The sequence below is a fragment of the Mesoplodon densirostris genome, chromosome 12, assembly GCF_025265405.1.
Source record: "Mesoplodon densirostris isolate mMesDen1 chromosome 12, mMesDen1 primary haplotype, whole genome shotgun sequence".
NCBI lineage: Eukaryota > Metazoa > Chordata > Mammalia > Artiodactyla > Ziphiidae > Mesoplodon > Mesoplodon densirostris.
In genome coordinates this window covers 54,237,706-54,257,792 of record NC_082672.1, presented here as the reverse complement: position 1 = coordinate 54,257,792, position 20,087 = coordinate 54,237,706, and the positions used below count along the sequence as shown (strand labels likewise).

The 20,087-nt window shown below is 42.2% G+C and overlaps 1 protein-coding gene across 1 annotated transcript in view; it reads right to left on the bottom strand.

Moving 5' to 3' along the window:
* PREP (prolyl endopeptidase) overlaps positions 1-20,087 on the bottom strand; it is a 140,047-nt gene that overhangs the window by 103,713 nt on the left and 16,247 nt on the right. Inside the window, exons 3-6 of the mRNA XM_060115106.1 lie at positions 10,111-10,244; positions 8,856-8,986; positions 6,137-6,346; positions 2,070-2,191 (exon numbers count right to left, since the gene is read on the bottom strand). Of these exons, the coding sequence (XP_059971089.1) occupies positions 2,070-2,191; positions 6,137-6,346; positions 8,856-8,986; positions 10,111-10,244 (597 nt within the window). The remainder of the gene's footprint in view (positions 1-2,069; positions 2,192-6,136; positions 6,347-8,855; positions 8,987-10,110; positions 10,245-20,087) is intronic.

Below are 20,087 nucleotides of genomic sequence, written 5' to 3'. Positions count from 1 at the left end.
TTTGGACTAATATGCTAAAATAGATCAGTTATTCTGGCACTTATTTTCAGTTGTATTTCATTTTATCAACCATATAATTTTACCTTGATTAAAATAGGTCTGCTGTAATGTTTCCCCATCAACATCTCTCCCCCCAAAAAGGTGAAAAGAAACACATGACCTAACATTACAAATTTTTTTTGGTAGCATATTTACCTCCCTAATTGCTTCACTCAGATGAAGGTAAAAATGTGTATTATTTTATAAATAAATACCTACTATCAGCAGAATGCAGAAGCCTTAGGTATGAGAAGTTGGACTAAGAGAAAACCTAGTAGAAACAATCTACAAATAAAGTCAGAAAAGCCATTAAAAACAAATGTGAGAAAGATGACAACAGTAACTATACAAGAAACGCCTGTAAGGTGGGGAAGAAGTATGAAAAAAGGGCACAGTTTCAGACAATAATATGCAAGTCTTATAAATTCACTTTTAACATACTGCACTAAAGTCTGGCAAACCTCTTCTATTAAGGGCCAGAAAGTAAATACTTTCAGCTTTCAGGGCCTCCTTCTGTGGCAACTAGTCAAGTCTGCTGTGGTAGCTTGAAAGCAGCCACAGACAAGTAAACAAATGGGCGTGACTGTGCTCCAGCAAAACCCAATCTACAAAAGCAGGCAGCTGGCCAGATTTCAGTTGAGAGCAGTAGGCTGCCAACTGTGGTTCTAGAGAATCAAAATAAATAAAAGGACAATTTGGAATAAGGTATATTAACGCACGTGGACTAAAAAACCGTGGATTCATATTCTATCCCCCAATGAATCAGACTCATGCACAGAAGTTCAAATCTAAAATACCCCTTTCTTACCAAAGTTCTAATTGTATCCCGGAGAAGGGGTAAGAGGTTCAATGGGCTAAAATGTTTCTAGTGGATTCCTCATTCCCACTAAAATGGGATGATAGCCCACCTATATGAAAACATTCAGAATGCTTTTCTTTCTTAAAAAAAAAAAAAATATATATATATATATATATATTTCTTAGTACCCAGAAATGAGCTAACAAGAGTCCAATTCTTTCTCTAAGCTCCTCTAAGTTTTTTTCACAGGCGATTCTCAAGATACAGAATAAAATCTGGGACAGTAACTACAAAGACATATCACTTCAACCGAGGCTGGTTATTATCAAGACCCCTAAGGCATGTATAAACCACCTATGAGATGCATAAATATCCAAAGAATACATATTTTAATATAAAAACAAGAGAACAAGAGGCATGAAGAGCACAGCTGTGTTAAAAAGAAAAACACACACACTCTCTCTCCCCCTACATTCTCACCTGTGTATACAAAGAAAAGTTTTGGAAGGAAACTCTCCTCACCTCTGAGAATCAGGATTCCAAGTTTTGAAATGTTCAGGTTTTACTTTATGTTATTTTGTACTTTTACAATTTTACCATAAGCATGTATTACTTTTAGTATTAAGATGTTTATGTTGAGATTACAGTTAAAAGATTTATCACCCTCATTATTAAGAGTCCATTTGACACATATATATGGAATCTAAGAAAAAAAATGTCATGAAGAACCTAGGGGTAAGACAGGAATAAAGTCACAGACCTACTAGAGAATGGACTTGAGGATATGGGGAGGGGGAAGGGTAAGCTGGGACAAAGTGAGAGAGTGGCATGGACATATATACACTACCAAACGTAAAATAGATAGCTAGTGGGAAGCAGCCGCATAGCACAGGGAGATCAGCTCGGTGCTTTGTGACCACCTGGATGGGTGGGATAGGGAGGGCGGGAGGGAGGGAGATCCAAGAGGGAGGAGATATGGGAACATATGTATATGTATAACTTATTCACTTTGTTATACAGCAGAAACTAACACACCACTGTAAAGCAATTATACTCCAATAAAGATGTAAAAAAAAAAAAAGAGTCCATTTGAGTACTAATATTTTTAACAAAAGAATATTCACTCAAAGGACTTCTACCATCTGTAAAGATCACCACATAAGAAGAATATTTATATACACAATCCAAGAGAGATGGTGTTTGTGGGTAAAATCTCATGGTAGAACAATACCTCAGCTCCACCCATCCACTTAGGCTCATCAGGAAACTCAGCACACAAAATATCTTCTGACTGATCAGTCCCCAAGACATGGTAGCAGAGCTTTTGGTGGAGATTGGTGGATGTTTCTGTGCCTAAAGGAATTAAAAACGTACACTGAAATTCAGCTGACAGTTTTAAGAAAATCTATTCCTCCCATACTGTACAATGCTAGAAATATTTAAAAAGCTAAGTATCTGGTTGCTGGACTGTAGGATACAAGGTTAATATACAAAAGTTAATCCATTTCCTATATACTAACAATGAACAAGTGGAATTTGAAATTAAAAACACAGTACCATTTACATTAGCAGCCCCCATAATGAAATACTTAGGTATAAATCTAATAAAATATGTATAAGGTCTATAGGAGAACTACAAAACTGATGAAAGAAATCAAAGAATAACTAAATAAATGGAAAGATATACTCAATATATTATGGACAGAAACACTCAATATTGTCAGGATGACAGTTCTTTTCAACTTAATCTTCAGATGCAATGCAATCCCAGTCAAAATCCCAGCAAGTTATTTTGTGGATATGGACAAACTGATCCTAAAGTTTATGAGGAGAGGTAAAAAACCCAGAAGAGCCAACACAATACCGAAGGAAGAAAACAAAGGTGGACAACTGACACTACCTGACTTCAAGATTTATTATAAATAATCAAGACAGTGTGGTATTAGCAAAATAGACAAATAGATCAAGGGAAAAGAGTAGAGAGCCCAGAAACAGACCCACATAAATACAGTCAACTGATCTCTGATAAGGGAACAGAGGCAATACGATGTAGAAAAGACAGTCTTTTCAACAAATGGTTCTGGAACAACTGGGCAACCCCATGCAAAAAATGAGTCAAGACAGACCTTATACACTTCACAAAAATTAACCCAAAATGGATCACAGACCTAAAAATGTAAATGCAATTATAAAACTCCTAGAAGATAACACAGGAGAAAATCTAGATGACCTTGGATTTGGTGATGACTTTTCAGATACAACACCGAAGGCATAATCCATGAAAGAAATAACTGATAAGCCAAACTTCATTAAAATTAAAACCTTCAGCTCCACGAAAAGATACTGTCAAGAGAATGAAAAGACAAGCAAATATTTGATAAAGGACTGTTACCCAAAATATACAAAGAACTTTTAAAATTCAACAATAAGAAAATGAAGAACCCAATTTAAAAAATGGGCCAGAGACTTTAACAGATCTTAACCTCACCGAAGAAGAAATACGAATGGAAAATAAACATGTGAAAAGATGCTCCTCAGCATATGTCATCAAGGAACTGTAAATTAAAACAATGAGATACCACCACACACCTATTAGAATGGCCAAAACCCAGAACACTCAAAACACCAAATGCTGGCCAAGATGTGGAACAACAGGAACTCTCATTCATTGCTGGTGGGAATGCAAATGGTACAGCCACTTTGGAAGACAGTTTGGCAGTTTCTTACAAAACTAAACATACTGTTATGATATAGGAACTGTGCTCCTTGGTATTTACCCAGATGAGTTGAAAACTGACATCCACACAAAAACCTGTACACGGATGTTAACAGCAGCTTTATTCATAATTGCCAAAACTTGGAAGCAACCAAGATGTCCTTCAGAGGTGAATGGCTAAACAAACTATAGTACATCTAGACAATGGAATATTATTTAATGCTAAAATAATGTTTTTTAGTGTTTTTATCAAGCCATAAAAATACATGGAAAAAACTTAAATGCACATCACTAAGTGAAAGAAGCCAATCTGAAAGTCTATATACTGTATGATTCCAACTACATGACATTCTGGAAAAGGCAAAGCTATAGAGATAGTAAAAAAGATCAGTGGTTGCCAGGGGTTGGCAGGGGAGGGAAGGATGTATAGGTGGAACACAGGATTATTAAGGCAGTGAAAACACTCTACGATACTACAATGGTAGATGTATATCATCATATGTTTGCCCAAACCCATGGAATGTACAACACCACGAGTGAACTCTAACGTAACCTGTGGATTTGGGGTGATTATGATGTGTCCGTGCAGGCTCATCTACTGTACCCTCTGATGGGGATGCTGATAATGGGGGAGGCCATGCATGTGTGAGGGGCAGAGGGTATATGGGAAATCTTGGTACCTTATGCTGTGAACCTGAAACTGCTCTAAAAGATTAAATCTATTAAAAAAAAAGAGAGAGAGAGTTAAGTATCAGTTGGGTATCACCCTGGAAATAATCACATATATTTGCTGATTTTGGAGGCTGATTTTTCTTCAGGACAATGATGGAAAAAAAGGAAGATAATACCATAACATTAAAAAAAAAAAAAAGCTTAACTTGGTGATTTTCCATGGGTTTTCCAGGAACACTGGTAACAAGCACATAGCCAGAATTGCTTAGCCTCATTCATAAGTCCTCCACCACACAACCTGAAAGGCTGTTGAGGTCTTCCGAACAGGACAGCAAAATTACAGCTGGGAGAAGATGCTGGCTTTCTTAAATCAACCACAGTGACTAATTATTACTATTTCTGCCAATGGAAATTAAGGCTAAATAATAATTTCCATGTTTTTCACAAGTTAACTTAATAACACTGTTCTCTAAAAAGAAATGGCCAGTTATATACTTTTTTGGTCTCCTAGAACTTGGAAACAGCCAACACTTTCTAACTCAGCAGCACTCTTAATATAGGCAGCTAATTCAGTGTACAGAGCACAGAGGTCTTTCTTTAGCCAACACCCTTGGATAAAAAGCCTACTCTTAGCTCCTCTTGTAGTTCATTGGTGAACTAAGAAAAAGGTACTACAGTAATCTAATCAAAGGCAGCAAAAGCTATTGATAAATGCAGCTGAAACAGATGAAAAGTATTATAGCCTTATTCCCAACTCAACTGGGGGGAAAAGAGAAAAGAAAGCCTATCTAAAGATGACAAAGATACAGCAATCCATGATAAGGGGACAGCATGTGCAGGAGAAAGCACTGGACTAGCCGTGCTTCCTGCCAGCTCTAGGCCCTGCAACAAGTACCTGAGACCCTGCATCCCAGCTCCAAAACTCTAGCAAAGGGATGGTAACCCACCTGTAAAGATCAACCAAGACAACATGAAAATGCTGTATGTCACATGGAAATATGGAGCAGCGTAAAGAAGATGTACCAGCAAGGTACAAGCTACAGGGCCCTTCCTGCCTGGGAAGGTGAGAGGTGAAGGGGAAAAGAAAGAGGGACCACTTGCACACAGTAGGATCTTTGTGCAATTCAAGTGGAGAACAAAGGTGTGTCCTGGAAGTTAACGAGGACAAAAGTGTCAAGACAAGTGTGACCAACAGGTGACCTGTAACTTCTGAGCAGAGAAAGAGATGTGATTCCTGTAAAATTTTATCATCACTCAGCATCATTAAATAAGTTGGTTTTGTTAAAAAAAAAAATCCATCTTCTCCATGATCCCCTTGGGAGAAAGAATGCATATGTGAAGAATGGACGGCAATAAAAATGGCCCCAATTTTTCACAGTTCCCTGTAACTCCCTCCCAACCCCTTGAATAGCAGTTGGTCCTGTGACTTGCTTTGGCCCAAAGAATACAGTGAAGTGATGTTCCAGTAGCAAGCCCAGGCATCAAAGAGGTCGTGCCTTTCAGCTCTCCCCCTTGGAATCCTGCTGAGCTGCCATGTGAACAAACCTGGACTGGCCTGCTAGAGAATGAGAGACCACATGGAGCAGAACTGACACCCCAGACATGTGAAAAAGTCACGCTAAGATCAGTCAACTGACCAGCAGCTCATCTCAGATACATGATAGAATTCAGCTAAGCCCAGAAGAACTGCCTGGCCAACCTGCAGACTCACAGCGAAAATAAGTGGTCGTTATTCTGAACCACAAAGTTTTGGCAGGAACTGTTACACAACTAGGCTAACAGATACAACGTCCTTCGAGGAAACATGATTCTAGACCAAGCAACCTCTATGTAGGGTTTAGCTTCTTTAAGTCATGTGAAGTCACACTTCATTTCATGAAAAAGGTGCTTCATCTGAAGTCTCAACCTACCATCACTTTTCCCATCCTGCTGTGGGTATGCGTTGTAGAACATTCCCTTCCCATCGTGGGTCCAGGCCATACAGCTGAACTTGACTCTCTCGAGCACATCTGGAAGCTCTTTGGCACCATCGACTTTCATGAACTTGATCGTCACCCAGTCTGAGCCACTGGCACTCAGACCATAGGCGAAATGTTCACCATCTTCACTGAACGCATAGCCTAAGGGACACACGAGAAATTGTCAAATGGTGAACGTGGGGACACAACTCCCAGCCTTGCCCACTGCCCACTGTGCTGTCTGACAAAGCTCTCTGTCACACATGGAAGCAGGATGTGACAACAGGAGGAGCAGGCAATTGGTTGTGAGGAATCCTGGGGGCTCACCCAGGTCCCCCAGGAATTTGCCTTATGACCTTGGACAAGTGTCTTAACCTTTCCAGGCTTTAGTTTCTTCATCTGTAAAATGAAGTAATAGATTATATGACCACTAAGATGCTTCCATTTAAAAATTTTCTATAATCAATAAGCAGTTCATTTAAAAGCAGAGCTCATCTGGGACTTTCAGCATATTTTATTTATATCTTGGAAGAAGGGGGAAAAGGAGTAAGGAAACTGCTTTTAGAGTAATGACTGGATGTAACAGAACTAAACTGGAGCCATTACATAATTTTTGGAATGGACTCCAAACTACTTGAAATCCCTCTTTACAACCTCGTTTTCTGAGCATTGCTGGCACTCCAGGACTCATGTCCACACCATCCGACAACTAAAAGCCCAGGTAAATGAAGCCTGAGGGTTTGCAATGAAGACTCACGCAGTGCACATTCCAAAAGTGACCGTGAAAAAATAAGGAAGGCAACACCACTGATGGACTAACGCACTGTCCCCCATTCTTTGAGGCCATCACAGACAGAATGTTCTAACCACTGTGGAATGTTTCTTGACAAATATTTATATGTTTCTGTTAGCTTTATGATTATAAGGAATGTGTAGTGTTTGGTACCAGATACCGACACCAGAGATTTCCTCTTATGATGTCTGTTAAACTTCACTGGGGGTTAAAAATTATCCTAAGAGACCCAACTATTTTCACGGGTTTCCTACTATTTTACGTGGAACTTCTACTAGTGAAAAATAAGGTTAAAATTTCATAAAACCTTCTTATTAATCACTTATAATTCCTATAAAGTATCCAGGCTCAAACGTCTATAAACGCAGAAAAGAGTCAAGAATGTGATGAGGAGTAAATATTCACTTTTTACTCTACATAAATTATATATAATTTTAAAAATTTCAGGAAAAATGTAAATAAAACACTTTGACTTGAAATATATGTTTAAAAAATCATATACTATCAAAAGAATCTGAATGTCTACCTATACTGTGACTTCCCTATAATATCATCTTCAGAACACTCAAAGACTGAGACCAAGTCCCATGTCTAATTTACCTTGTCATCCATCAGGGTCCATACATGACAAGCATTACATAAAAATGTTACTGGAATTAATTATCAGAGTGAGAGGTGAGACCCTGTTATAATGAAGTCCTCTGGATGAGTTGCAAGATAGACCTTGGTTAAAATGAAATAAACTTCTATTTAGGGTGTATTACTGCACAGAATCAGTGTATTAAATTCACTCACAACTGGTCTTCATTTCCAAGACCAAATTCATGGAAGAATGCTCACAATAAGCTGGCTGGCATCTTATTTCCAATACTGATTACTCTCAATACTGATGAGATTAAAGATCATCGTGTACATACACAGCCTATTGGGGGAGAGGAGGAGGGAAGCACTAAATGACTGAATGCCTTTATAAAAGGGTCTTCTCACACAGATCTGCTGGAACAGGCCTCTTTAATTCCCACCTAATCAGTTACAGGACTTCAGCGTTCCAACTGCTCAATTCTATAGGGCTGAACCTACACTTGTGCTTTTTCTACAAGAGAGAAGATGCTACAGAGGAAATGCTGAGCCAACTTAACTAAAAACATCTAGAATACTAGCCAGAGATGATTCTCAAAGTGTACAATTTTTAAACCACAGAACCAGAGTGTAGACAACTTCCTTACCCTAGAAGTGGTGCTTATGGCACAAATCTGGGGTAATCTCATGGCCCGTAGAGGAGGTTATCTTGGAGGAAGTTATTTAGGAGACATACGGCAAGTGCATACATATTTTTGCATACAGTAAAACATACTTATTCAGCTTTTAAACTTGCATCCTCTGGGGACAAGGCACCAAGTTGTCTAATTTCTACAAGACTGTGTTTTATACTTTTAATTCTAACATACTAACAATTAACTAAATTTGAAAACATCACTTTTTCCGCACAAGGAAGCAGATTTCATAAATATTCTTTCCTGTTTTATATTTATAGTTAAAACATTTTTTGTACAACTTAAATTTCTTACGGAAGAGAATTAATTTTTTTTCCAAACATAGACAGGTCTCAGAGAAGCTACAGAGAGTGATGATGATACTTCAAGATCCCAGAAGCCCTAGAAGCTAATTTAGGTCCAGTGTGAATTATTCTCTAGTCCTGCTTCATGCCATCAGAAGGAGATGTGACTACCCACGTGTTCTGAATTTACCGTGCATAAATCAGCTTTCCTGACACTGCGTGTGCATCTGTTCTACAATACGGTCCACACTCTGTCTGGTCTTTCAGAGCTGCGAGCAAGGGCCCCGGGACTCCCGTGGGCCTGGCTGTGTAGCCCTCACCTCGGAGCGCCACCGTGCCGTCATCGGAGAGTATGTTGGGGTCAAGGAACACTCTGGCTTCACCCTCTAAGGAGTCCTGTACATATAATACTCGTTGGTTCTGCAAACCTGTATTGTAAAAATAGAAATACCTGGGGGACAGAGATGGTCTTTATTCAGCTATGGAGTTTTCTAGTTGTGGAGAAAAACCAAATACATACAAACAAATAGAAAAAGGAAAACAACATACAAAGGTACAGCTGCAAACAGGCCGTGCCAGGGACATGGGGACTAGAGTGGAAGGTCCCACCATCTCCCTGTAGCTAGAGTTTGTTCCCTGAATTGCTTTAGGAATTCAAATAATATATTGTAATTCTACACATTAGCTAAATAAAGCCTGCTTTATTTCCTAAAATGAAAACTCATATTCAAATAAAGCAGTAGCTTTTTCTTTTCAATGGAGAAGACAGCAGATTTGCTAAAATGAAGTGCTGGTTCCCATCCCCAGCCAGGGTGCTAGGGTAGGGGGTGGGCAAACCTTTTCTGTAACGGGCAAGACTGCAAATTAATTAAGCTTTGTGCACCACACAGACTCTGATGCTACTACTCAATTCTGCAGTTGTTGTACAAAAGCAGCCATGAATAACACACAAACAAGGGGCATGGCTGTGTGCCATTTAAACTTTATTTACAAAACAGGGGGTAGATAGGGCTTGGCATGCAGATCATACTTTGCTAATCCCTATGTATGTGAAGTCTAACAAACTCTAAATTTGTGGTAGTGGTTCCAAAGAGAGTTAAAAAGCAAACAAGAGACTATGTTTTAAGTGGGTGTCAGAGGGCAAGGAACAAGAGAGGTGAATTAATGGGTGCTGCATCCTGGCCCATTTCCATTCCTGGATGGAAGAAATGCATATAATAATGTCTTCTCAAGTAGTATAAGCTAAAGAGAATTAATTTCAGAGGGAAACAAATCTCCACTGCTGTCTATGAATCCTGCTATCTCACCAATTACTAGCCACAAGACAACAATCATTTCCTACAATCTAGATTTCCTCCTAGGACACATCTCTGCTAAATTTCTTAGTCCTTCTTTTAAGAATGTGGTCAACAGACCAAAAAATATTATTCTCATATTCCAGCATAGAAATAAATCGATTTTATAATGAATTAAGTTTATAAACTGATAAGTTATTCAGAATTTGTACTGTAAAATTTAAGAACGCATTAGATCAGAAAAGTAAAAAGAAAATTAAATGAAAGCAACTTCACATACCTTTTCCCTTTCTTGAAGTGGCAACTATACTTGGGATAGTCATACAATTCAGTCATTCTCTCTTTGTATAAACCTCTGATAGGACACTGCTCAAGAAATGGCACAGTAATCTTGTTCTGGGCCTCCACAAAAGCCTGGAGAGAAAATTTAAATGAACAAAGCAAGTCAGATATAAAATTTTCCATGGGGAGTGTTATCCATTAATATATATCAGCAAGATTCAGCAACTTTACTCCTGGGAATATATCCTAAGGAAACGAAAACACTATGTCAAAGAGATATCTGCACCCCCATGCTCATAGCAGCATTATTTACAATAGTCACGACATGGAAACAACCTAAGTGTCCACTGATGGATGAATGAGTAAAGAAAAGGTGTGGAATATATATAGACAATCAAATATTATTCAGTCATAAAAAAGTAGGAAATTCTGCCATTTGGGACAACATGGATGGACCTTGAGGACATTATGTTAAGTTGAACGGAGAAAGACGAATACTGTATGATCTCACTCATATGTGGATTCTTAAAATACAAAACAAAACAAAAGCCCCAAACTCATAGAAAAATCAGATCTGTGGTTACCAGAGGCAGGGGATAAAGGGAGTAGAACTGGATGAAGGTGGTCAAAAGACACAAACTTCCAGTTATAAGATAAATAAGTACTAGAGATGTAATGCACAACATGATGACTACAATTAACACTGCTATATCATATACATGAAAGTTGTTAAAAGAGAATAAGTCCTAAAAGAGTTCTAATCACAAGGAAAAAAGTATTTTTTTTCTTTCTTTTGATATCTGTAGGAGATGACGGATGTCAACTAAACTTGTCCTGGTAATCATTTCATGATACACGTAAGTCAAATCATTATGTTCAACACCTTAAACTTATACAGTGTGGTCCATCAATTATATCTCAATAAAACCGGGGAAAAAACATTTAAAAAATGTATCAGTGAAACCATATTTTCCCTCAATAAATAACAACAACTAATACTTCCATGGCACTAAGTATGCACCAAGCAGGTATTAACTCATTTAGGACTCATAATCCTATACAGAAGGTTCTGTTTTAGCCCAGCTTTCTGGATGGAGAGACTGAGTCTTAGAGTGGTCAAAAAGGTGCCGAACATCACGCAGCTGCGAGTGGCAGAGCCGGCTCCCAAATCTACGCTCTAACCAAACACAGTATCAGCTACTCAGATCACGCACTGTCAAGAAACTACACTCACCCTGTGCGAGGCTCCAGGCCCCTCAGCAGCTGGTGAGCCCCAAACAACAGAGTTAAAGAAACCAAGTTAGAGATACCTAGGTACTATTTTATCAACTTTTGTTTTTGGCCACATTAGGTTTTCGTTGCTGTGCACGGGCTTTCTCTAGTTGCGGCGAGCGGGGGCTACTCTTCATTGCGGTGCGCGGGCTTCTCACTGCGGTGGCTTCTCTTGTTGCGGAGCACAGGCTCTAGGCACACAGGCTTTAGTAGTTGTGGCACACGGGCCCAGTTGCTCCGTGGCATGTGGGATCTTCCCAGACTAGGGCTCGAACCCGTGTCCCCTGCATTAGCAGGTGGATTCCTAACCACTGCACTGCCAGGGAAGTCCCATATCAATTTTGTTTTTCACAATCTTTCTAAGACCTACTACCCTTGTCAACTCCAGAGGACTTTGGTAAATGCTGAAACTAAAGAATATTTAAAACAAAATTAGAAAGTGAATTGAATAAGTATGTCAACAATAATGGTTTATAAGATGAGCAAGAGATGGCCTGCAGGCCATCAGGAGACCCTGGCAGCAAAAGCAGGGGAAGGAGCAGTTTTTACAACAGATCAGTTGTATCCAAGCATAACCTATTTATAACTAAGCAGTTAGAAAGTTTATAATACTATAAAAACTTGGCTTCATAATAATTCACATGTGGCTATTAGAAATGAAACAAGAATAAATGTATCAGCTCTAAATTCAATCGAAGGTTTAATCAGATGTCTATACAAAGGTAAACCCTTTTGATAGGAGAAAACTTCAGGAAATTAACAACTTACTATACTTGGAATGGCAGGCAAAAATGCGTTATTATCAGAGTTCATCCAGATCTGAGGGCAGACCCCAGCTCCAAACGGTCTCTAAACGGGCTCTCCTACACAAACCACTGACCCCACCCTGCAGAACCACGATTCTGAGCTGAGAGAAAGCTGTTCTAAAACTCGAGGTTTACAATGCACTTGAAAACAAGTGAGAAAGACTGTAAGGTATGAGTACAATGATGAATAACAGCTTTGCAAGAGGATCAATTCAAGAGAAATAAAACTGTTAGGGGTCACATTTCTTATTTCATTCAAACAGAAAATAAAATTGACTGAGTCCCACAGAAATACAACTCCAACTGCTTATCACGAGGGACTGGCAAACCTCGCCCTGGCCGGCTTTCCTATGGCACTTAAGCTTAGAATAGTTTTTATATTTTTAACTGTTGGGCAGCAGCGGGGGGAGGGGCGGGCTGCAAACCGAGCAGTGACCTAGGTGGCTCACATCTACAATATTTCCTGTGTGGCCCTTCACGGGAAAAGTTTGCTGACCCCACTCTATCTCATTAAAAAGTGTCAAGAAGGAGATTAAGTCTTGTCTTTTAGTTACAAAATCAATGCACAGCTGCGAAGCCACGCGGGGGCACTGTTCTGGAGATTGCTAAGCGCGTGCAAGAGCAGCACCTGATTTCATGGGCGAAGGAAATGCCAGGCCTCCTTTACGGACGTGGAAAGGGAGGCAGGTGGTACTGAAGGCACTCGGCCAGCACCACACAGCGAGTGAGCGATACTGCTGAAGCGGAGTCATGTTCTTCCAGCCACTGTAACAGTGACCGAGGCCCACTCCTTGCCTGATACTGGATGTGGAGACAAAGCAGACCCACTGGGGAGAAGGCAGGCAGCCTGGGCTTCCTCTGATCTCCTCCCGCTTGGGCTGGGCTCAGCAGGGCAGGCCCATCAGGGTGCTGGAGTGTCGACAACGATTTAATAGGAAGCTAGTGTGCGTCAGTACCGATCCTGGCATGGTGGGTGGAGGGGTGAGAAATCCAGGGCAAGATCCCTGCCATTGTGGAGCGAACGTTCTACTGGGGGACACAAGCCACAAGCCAGAGGGTTGCAGAGAACAGTTAGTCCTAAGGACGCACGCAGGGTAGCCGTGGAGCGAAGCTGCTACTCGAAGTAGCATCCACGAGGCGTGCAGCTCCTGAACCGCTTCTGCCAGTCCACGGCGGGCGCAGGGAGCGGGAGGGGGCGCCACAGCAATGTGACGCTGCTGTGACATCTTCGTTACATTTCACAGACATATAAAGCCCCCACGGAAATTTGAAAACGATCATTCACCACCAATCCTGGGCAACACGGGGATGGGGGTGTCCTTACTTCTAGCAGGATGGCCAGGGAGGCTCTTCTGAGGCTCTGAATTGAGATCTGATAGGCAAGAGGGAGCAGCTCTGTAAAGACGGGAAGAGCGTTCCAGGCCAAGCAAACTGCAGGTGCCGGGCCCTGGGCCCAGGAGCTTGGCAGGTGAGAAGAAGAGTAGGGAGGTCAGGGAGGCTGGGGATGAGTGAGAGAGACTGAGACCCAGGCAGGAGCTAGATCCCGTGGGCCCTGGTGGGCAGATGTGAAGTTTGACTCTTCATTCCCAATGCAAACAAGCTATGACTGGGTGAGGAGACAGTTACATAGTCTGGTTTACCTTTTCAAAGGACTACTCTTGCTCTGGGTGGAAAACAGACTATAGGGGAGCAAAAGCAGAAACAGGGAAGCCAGTTACAAAGCCAGGGCAGCGGTCCAGTGAGAGACAAGGCCAAGTGGAATGGCTGGTCTCTAAAGGAGCAGGAACGACCATTGTAATGGGAGTAGGGACAGAGAAGATGGGCACAGCGCAGGCTCACATCTAGATTTAATGGCTATTTCCCAGAAGGGCCTCACCAGAACATTCTAGCTGCTTAGGGCTCCCACCCTGAGACCCCAGCAGACTGAGGGTCTTGGCTGGCCCCTTCCCCTTCCACTGGGGGTCCTCTGAGGAGGGAGTCCTGCAGACTTCCTTTCCCTAATCCTGTGTTTGTACGAGGCTGCATCTAGGCCTTATACCCTGGATCTTGGAGGACCACGGTGGGTGCATGAGTCATAGATCTTCAGTTCATTTTCCCTGGAAAGGTGGAACTGCACCCTCCCATGGTTTCTCTACCTGGCTTTGCTTCTCAGGTACAGTTACAACTGCTGCAACAGAACCCATCTCACACTAAAGCAGGCACACTGGCTTTTCTCATTTAAAATGTTCAGGAAACCATGAAGCCAGCCGTAGGAACGCTACTAAATAACCAGGCTCATTATATACAATCTTGCTACCGCTCACCCACAACTGTTAGTCAATTACTTTAACTAGAGCAATATTTAAAGACTGCATCCTTCCAAGTCCAGTATCTATATGCAAACAATGTTCAAGTTCTTAAAAGCCTAAGTTCTGGCATAGTGTACATATTTATAATTTGGGCAAGTCCTTTTCATGAAGGCGGGTACAAATTTTCTGTAAAGGGGCTTCGTGAAATGCAGGGTTCCAAAGAATGCTGGTAGTGCCTTCTTGGCCATTTATGGACTTAATAGTCTGGCTTCTAGGTCTGAAAACTAGAACAAATTTGGGGGAAAGGGAGAAGAGGTATAAGGATAAAGAAAAGGAAAATGGGAGGAATTGCAGAATGGTAAAGAAGCAGGGTGAGGAGAGTGAAATTCTCCTTGTCTCTCAGGAGTCTCAGCATTGAAAGTCACACTCCAGGATATTATTAAAATCACTGAAACCTGAAAGCCCATGAAATGACACCAGCAGCTGAGCCTTTAAAGAGGATCACCAGTTTAGAGTTTATAGCTATGGATGAGTCTGAAAATATTTTTCTAAGAACAGCTGCTCAGAGCTAAGAAATCCAATTCACATTTCATTTTGCCTTGACTATCAGAAACCTTCAAAGCAAAGTTCCAGTTATGCAAGATGATTAAATCTGAGAGCTCTACTGTGTAACACCGTGCCTGTAGTTAACGATGTTATACCGTACACATTAACACGTTAAACGCTGTTCAGAGGGCAGATCCCATGTTGAACGTTCTTACCATAATCTACAAAAACAACAACAACAACAACCACAAAAAAAAAGCAAAGCCACCTGGCAAAGGGTGGCTCAGTTTGGGAGCTGGAGATGCTTTTACCTTCACTGTCTTCAGAAAGAATTTTTGTCAAGTTGTCCTCATATGTACTACGCTTTAATCCACAAAATATCTCAAGTCCTTTTACAAGCACAATTTTTACATATAGGAATAAAAAGGATGCATACAACTCATTAAATAGATATGTATATAGAACATCACGACGGGCAACACAGGATTAAACAGATGAATCACAAGGATAAAGATAAGAGCTACAGGAGAACAAATGAAGGGGAAACTACTTCTGGGATAGGGTGGCGTAGGCCTTGGGGAGTGGGGCAGGCAGGCAGTCCAATGCCCAGGAGGGACTTCCAGCTAGGAGACCCACTCCATCATGGGTACCACCCAGGTGAAACCAGGGATGGTGCTATCTACAACCCACAAACTTGGAGGAGTTTCTGTTGCAAATTATAAGTAGGTGTGTGTAAATATATTATTTATTTAAATATATAGATATACACACACACACACACACACACACACACAAAGACACACACATATGAATGAGCTGGTTAAAGCAAGTGGTTGGTGCCACAGCACGGCCTGGCAGAAAACCCCGATCGTAGTCATGTGTGAAGGGCTGAGAGCATCCTGGAGGCCAGAGGAGGAAGCACACCTGGACCCCCTCTCCCTGCTGGGAGTGTAGCAGAATACGGAAATGACTCTCCAAGTGCAGGGATATGCCCATAAATGAGAAGGCAAGAGGTGGCAAAGCTCATCCCAGAGGCTGCAGGAGGACCCAGGGCCAGGAGGGCTGGACGGTCACATGGAGAACCGGAGGCATGCCAAACAGAGAATGAGAGGCAGCTGCTTCAGCAGACAGCTTTAGAAACGGAGACTACGGAGGAATGGGGTAACGCACAAGACAGATTTAGGAACCTACACCCAAAAGAGAGAAGAAAGAGGGCCCCTTATTTTCCAGTGCACTACGAACTTTCAAACATTAGCAGTCCATCAGACGACAAAGAAAAGCTTGCTCGGGTCACAGTTGTAACTACAATGCCATTACCTCAACCCAGAGAGGGGCCATTCTCTTCCTGGTCCCACAAACCCCTACAAACCCCAAGGACGAGCCACGTCAAATACAACGGGCGAGAGCCCAAAACCCATGGGGCTTGTCCTTGAACATTAAAAGCCCGGAGTGGGTCCCTCTCTTCTCTCTGGGACCATCTGCTCTCAGGTCAGGAAGGCTCCCACTGAGCTTCCCGCTGCATGTGGGTAACAGACCAGGTGGGGCCTTCCAGAAGCCCTGCCAGGCCTCTTTGCACCTTCTCTGCCTATCCCCCTGAAGGCAAATCAACTTGTTCCCTCACTGGGCTAGTTACGGTCAATCAAGGGGCAAGGAAACAGAAAGGCTCATTTCGACCTTAGATTCAAGCCTTGTTCTCGAATCTCGCCATTACCAGGGCGCCCCTTCAAAGTTGGAACACTAACCCTTTTTGGCTCCGTTCTTCAGTGTACACACTACTGACCAGAAGCCTGGCAAGGACACAGGTGATCTGCACATCAAGTCCACACCTAACTAAAAATCCCCCAGGAAGAAGTTAAACACGTACAAATCCTCTCTTGAATAATTCTTGTATCAGTGAGGGAATCCAAACTATAACAAGAATATTTTAAAAAATAAGAAAAACTAAAACATTAAGAATTAAAGTTCTTAATGCAAATCAAAACTACAATGAGGTATCACCTCACACCAGTCAGAATGGCCATCATCAAAAAATCTACAAACAATAAATGCTGGAGGGCTTCCCTGGTGGCGCAGTGGTTGAGAATCTGCCTGCTAATGCAGGGGACACGGGTTCGAGCCCTGGTCTGGGAGGATCCCACATGCCGTAGAGCAACTAGGCCCATGAGCCACAACTACTGAGCCTGCACGTCTGGAGCCTGTGCTCCGCAACAAGAGAGGCCATGATAGTGAGAGGCCCGCGCACCGCAATGAAGAGTGGCCCCTGCTTGCCACAACTACAGAAAGGCCTCACACAGAAATTAAGACCCAACACAGCAAAAATAAATTAATTAATTAATAAACTCCTACCCCCAACATCTTCTAAAAAATAATAATAAAAAAATAAATAAATGCTGGAGAGGGTGTGGAGAAAAGGGAACCCTCTTGCACTGTTGGTGAGAATGTAAATTGATACAGCCACTATGGAGAACAGTATGGAGGTTCCTTAAAAAGCTAAAAATAGAGCTACCATACGACCCAGCAATCCCACTACTGGGCATATACCCTCAGGAAACCAGAATTCAGAAAGAGTCATGTACCATAATGTTCACTGCAGCTCTATTTACAATAGCCAGGACATGGAAGCAACCTAAGTGTCCATCGACAGAGGAATGGATAAAGAAGATGTGGCACATATATACAATGGAATATTACTCAGCCATGAAAGGAAACGAAATTGAGTTATCTGCAGTGAGGTGGATGGACTTAGAGTCTGTCATACAGAGTGAAGTAAGTCAGAAAGAGAAAAACAAATACCATATGCTAACACATATATATGGAATCTAAAAAAAAAATGCTTCTGAAGAACCTAGGAGCAGGACAGGAATAAAGACGCAGATGTAGAGAATGGACTTGAGGACACGGGGTGGGGAGAAGGGTAAGCTGGGACGAAGTGAGAGAGTGGCATGGACATACATACACTACCAAATGTAAAACAGATAGCCAGTGGGAAGCAGCCGCATAGCACAGGGAGATCAGCTCGGTGCTTTGTGCCCCCTAGAGGGGTGGGATAGGGAGGGTGGGAGGGAGACACAAGAGGGAGGAGATATGGGGATATATGTATATGTAGAGCTGATTCACTTTGTTATACAGCAGAAACTAACACACCATTGTAAAGCAACTATACTCCAATAAAGATGTTAAAAAAAAAGAATTAAAGTTCTTAGAATGTGGTAAAAACACTTCGAGTTGACATCTGTTTCTTTTCGGTACCTTTAGGAAGCCCCACTGATAGACTGGGGGTGGAGTGGCTGAGGTGTGACCTCTGCTAGCCATCAGAGTACCCCTCCCCGAGATCCAGGGATTGATGCAGAGCCGGGCAGGACATCCATGCAGGATGAGGCTCGAGGCTGATCTAAGGGCTTGTTTCATGAATCCCACACACATCGGGGCAGCTGACCTGATCTAGTCCACAGTACGGATTCAGGAGTGTACCTGGAACAGGCTCGGGGGATGGTGTTGGTGCCTGGGTGTGCCATATGCTGAAGGACAGCGCCCACACTGTGATTGACGAGGTACATCTGGCCCAGGGGAGGTACTCTGTACCCAAATAAAAAGGCTGGGCCTGGAAAATGAGTTACAACTTCAGGAAGTTTGGGGTTTATCCTCTCTCTTGATCAGATTTTATCATTTCTGGGTGCCGGCAGCTTACGCTAAATGTCATAGATAATGTTAGTGATACCTCTGTCTATGTTCTAACTATGCTAACTCCTTTCTACATTCTATTTTTTTTTTTTTTTTTTTTTTGCGGTACAGCAGCCATGGCTCACGGGCCTAGCCGCTCTGCGGCATGTGGGATCTTCCCGGACCGGGGCACGAACCCGTGGTCCCCTGCATCAGCAGGCAGACTCTCAACCACTGAGCCACCAGGGAAGCCCTCTACATTCTTCACATAAGTAAACCCTGTTAATTTTCATAAGCAGAGTCTTTCATCAATTCTTCTCTACATGTAACAGTCAATAAAGTAGCTATGAACCCAGGCTAAGTAACCAGAATCCTTTTTCAGGGACTGAGGTGAACACTGGAAGGAGAAGTAATCTTATGAGATTTGGGGTTGTCAGGACTGTGTAAAACCTGAAGGGGCGAGGCCCATCTTTCCCTACCATGTGGGAGAGGCTGCTAGAAAACAAAACAATCAGAGAAAAGCAGATGACCTAAGAGACAAGTTTCCAGAAATATCATGTGCAGTCCCGGCTCAGGCTGTGCCTAAAGGCATGTACTGATCTTCAATTATGTGAGCCACTCAGCTCCTTTTTTTTTTATATGAGCTAGAGCGAGCTGGCTTTCAGGTACTGCTGGTCAAGAGTCCTGACTGATACAGCTCTTCCAGGAGCCGCTCAGCTGGCCAAGCATGGGCAGGCTAGAAGAGGAGGAATCCACCAGAAGCTTGCCCAAGGGCTGGATAGGGAAGCCTGGAAAAGGTGATCCACCAATGAAAAAGAGTGAAATTTAACTAAACGTTCAAACCAAAAAGTTTTAAAGTAACAAAGCAAAATAAAAAGAAATTAATGAGCTAAAAAATTAAAGAGTACAACTTATAAGTCCTAGAACCATTTCTTTCTAAAAAGACAAACAGCAACCAAAAAACTCCCATGCATTCAAACAAAGTGCTGGCTAAACTAATCAAAAAGGGGAGAGAAGTCACAGATGCTGGAAATTTGAAATAATAAAGAAAGAGAGACAGGGACTTCCCTGGTGGCGCAGTGGTTAAGAATCCGCCTGCCAATGCAGGGGACACGGGTTTGATCCCTGGTCTGGGAAGATCCCACATGCCGCAGAGCAACTAAGCCCGTGTGCCACAACTACTGAGCCTGCGCTCTAGAGCCCACGAGCCACAACTACCAAGCCTGCGGGCCACAACTACCGAAGCCCACGCGCCTAGAGCCCATACTCTGCAACAAGAGAAGCCACGGCAATGAGAACCCTGAGCACCGCTACGAAGAGTACCCCCGCTTGCCGCAACTAGAGAAAGCCTGCACGCATCAATAAAGACCCAGCACAGCCAAAAAAACCCCAAAAAACAAATA